Source organism: Trichosurus vulpecula, chromosome 7 (genome assembly GCF_011100635.1).
Source record: "Trichosurus vulpecula isolate mTriVul1 chromosome 7, mTriVul1.pri, whole genome shotgun sequence".
In the NCBI taxonomy this organism is placed as follows: domain Eukaryota; kingdom Metazoa; phylum Chordata; class Mammalia; order Diprotodontia; family Phalangeridae; genus Trichosurus; species Trichosurus vulpecula.
Genome location: NC_050579.1, coordinates 253,725,569 through 253,727,129, shown reverse-complemented (window position 1 = coordinate 253,727,129; position 1,561 = coordinate 253,725,569). Strand labels below are relative to the sequence as shown.

General features: G+C 49.8%; 1 protein-coding gene across 1 annotated transcript; it reads left to right on the top strand.

Annotated features, from left to right (window-relative positions):
* The first annotated feature begins 223 nt into the window (after nucleotides 1–223).
* Nucleotides 224–945, top strand: LOC118856234 (synaptogyrin-2-like). Its single transcript, XM_036766408.1, is given in 2 exon segments — nucleotides 224–283; nucleotides 285–945. Coding segments are annotated over 2 exon segments (675 nt in total). The 5' UTR covers nucleotides 224–238; the 3' UTR covers nucleotides 915–945.
* The last annotated feature ends 616 nt before the right edge of the window (nucleotides 946–1,561 follow it).

Genomic DNA, 1,561 nt, shown 5'->3' with positions numbered 1-1,561 from the left:
TGGGATTCAGCAAAAGCAGTTCTTAGGGGAAGTTTTATATCTCTAAATGCTTATATGAATAAAATAGGGAAAAAGGAGATCAATGATTTCGGCATACAGCTGAAAAAGCTAGAAAAAGAGCAAATTGAAAATCCTCAATTAAATACCAAATTAGAGGCTCCCGGTGTCACCCTCCGTGCCGGGAGTCTCTAGTTCGCGTTCCACTGGTGGTGGCGAAGGGGACGACGTCAACGTCAAAATGGACAGCGGGGCCTACGGCGCGGCCAAGGCCGGCGGCAGCTTCGGACCTGCGGCGATTCCTGCAGCAGCCGCAGGGCATCGTTCGGGCCGTGTGCATGTTATTTGCTGTGATCGTGTTCTCCTGCATCATTGGTGAAGGCTACGTAAATTCATCCCTTTCAACTGAACTCCACTGTGTCTTTAACCGCAATGAAGATGCCTGCCGATATGGCACAGCCATCGGGGTGCTTGCCTTCCTGGCTTCTGTCTTCTTCTTCGTGGTTGATGTCTATTTTCCCCAGATTAGCAATGCCACTGACCGCAAGTACTTGGTCATTGGTGACATGATCTTCTCAGCTTTCTGGACCTTCCTTTGGTTTGTTGGATTTTGTTTTCTCACCAACCAGTGGGCAGCCACCAAGCCCACAGACGTGCTGGTGGGGGCTGACTCAGCTCGGGCAGCAATCTCCTTCAGCTTCTTCTCCATCTTCTCCTGGGGCTTGCTGGTTGCCCTTGCCTACCAGAGATACAAAGCTGGGGTAGATGACTTCATCCAGAACTACATTGACCCTACCCCTGATCCTGCTGCCCCCTATGCCTCCTACCCAGGCGTTGCTGGAGACAATTACCAACAACCACCCTTCACCCAGAATGCAGAGACCACTGAGGGTTATCAACCACCTCCTGTTTACTAAAAGTTGAGTTAAGGCAGCATGCAAAAGCACAGTGGGGGGCAAAGGGAGGAGTGGGGTCAACTTAGTCTTCACCTTGGGAAGGGAAAGGGAATGGAGCTTTTGGACACCTGCAGGATGCCATTCCCTTCCTCCTGTTTGTACACCATGCTTTTTCAAACCTGCCACATAACTTGAAGTACTGCTTCCTTCCCTTCAGGAGGGACTGAAGAATCTGCCTTTGGACAGAGCATTTTCAAAAGACAGTTTTGGATAGAAGTGTTTTCTCACTGCTTTTCCCTTTGCCTGAGACAGCTATAGAAGTGAGATAATCCCTACAATGCTACTTACAGTGCCTTATGTCTTCCCCTTCATCCCAGGGGGGCAAAACTTGTGGTGATTTCTGTGGTTCTGGCAGTGGCTGCTTAGAGTTCTCTGCCAAGGATCGTTCAGGTCCTGCTGAGATACTCTGTGGTGCTTGTGCGTGTGGGTGTGCAGGGTGTGTTTGTGTGCCTTCGTGCTTGTCTTCTGTTGCTGGTGGTGGGCTCTGAGGTGTAGTGAGCTCCCCACCTTGATTTCTCCAACACATACACACTCCTTTGCTCTCAGGTCTGTAACCCTTTTATCTGGGGTTATTCTTTTGATCCTTGTGCATTTTCTACTCAAAGGAG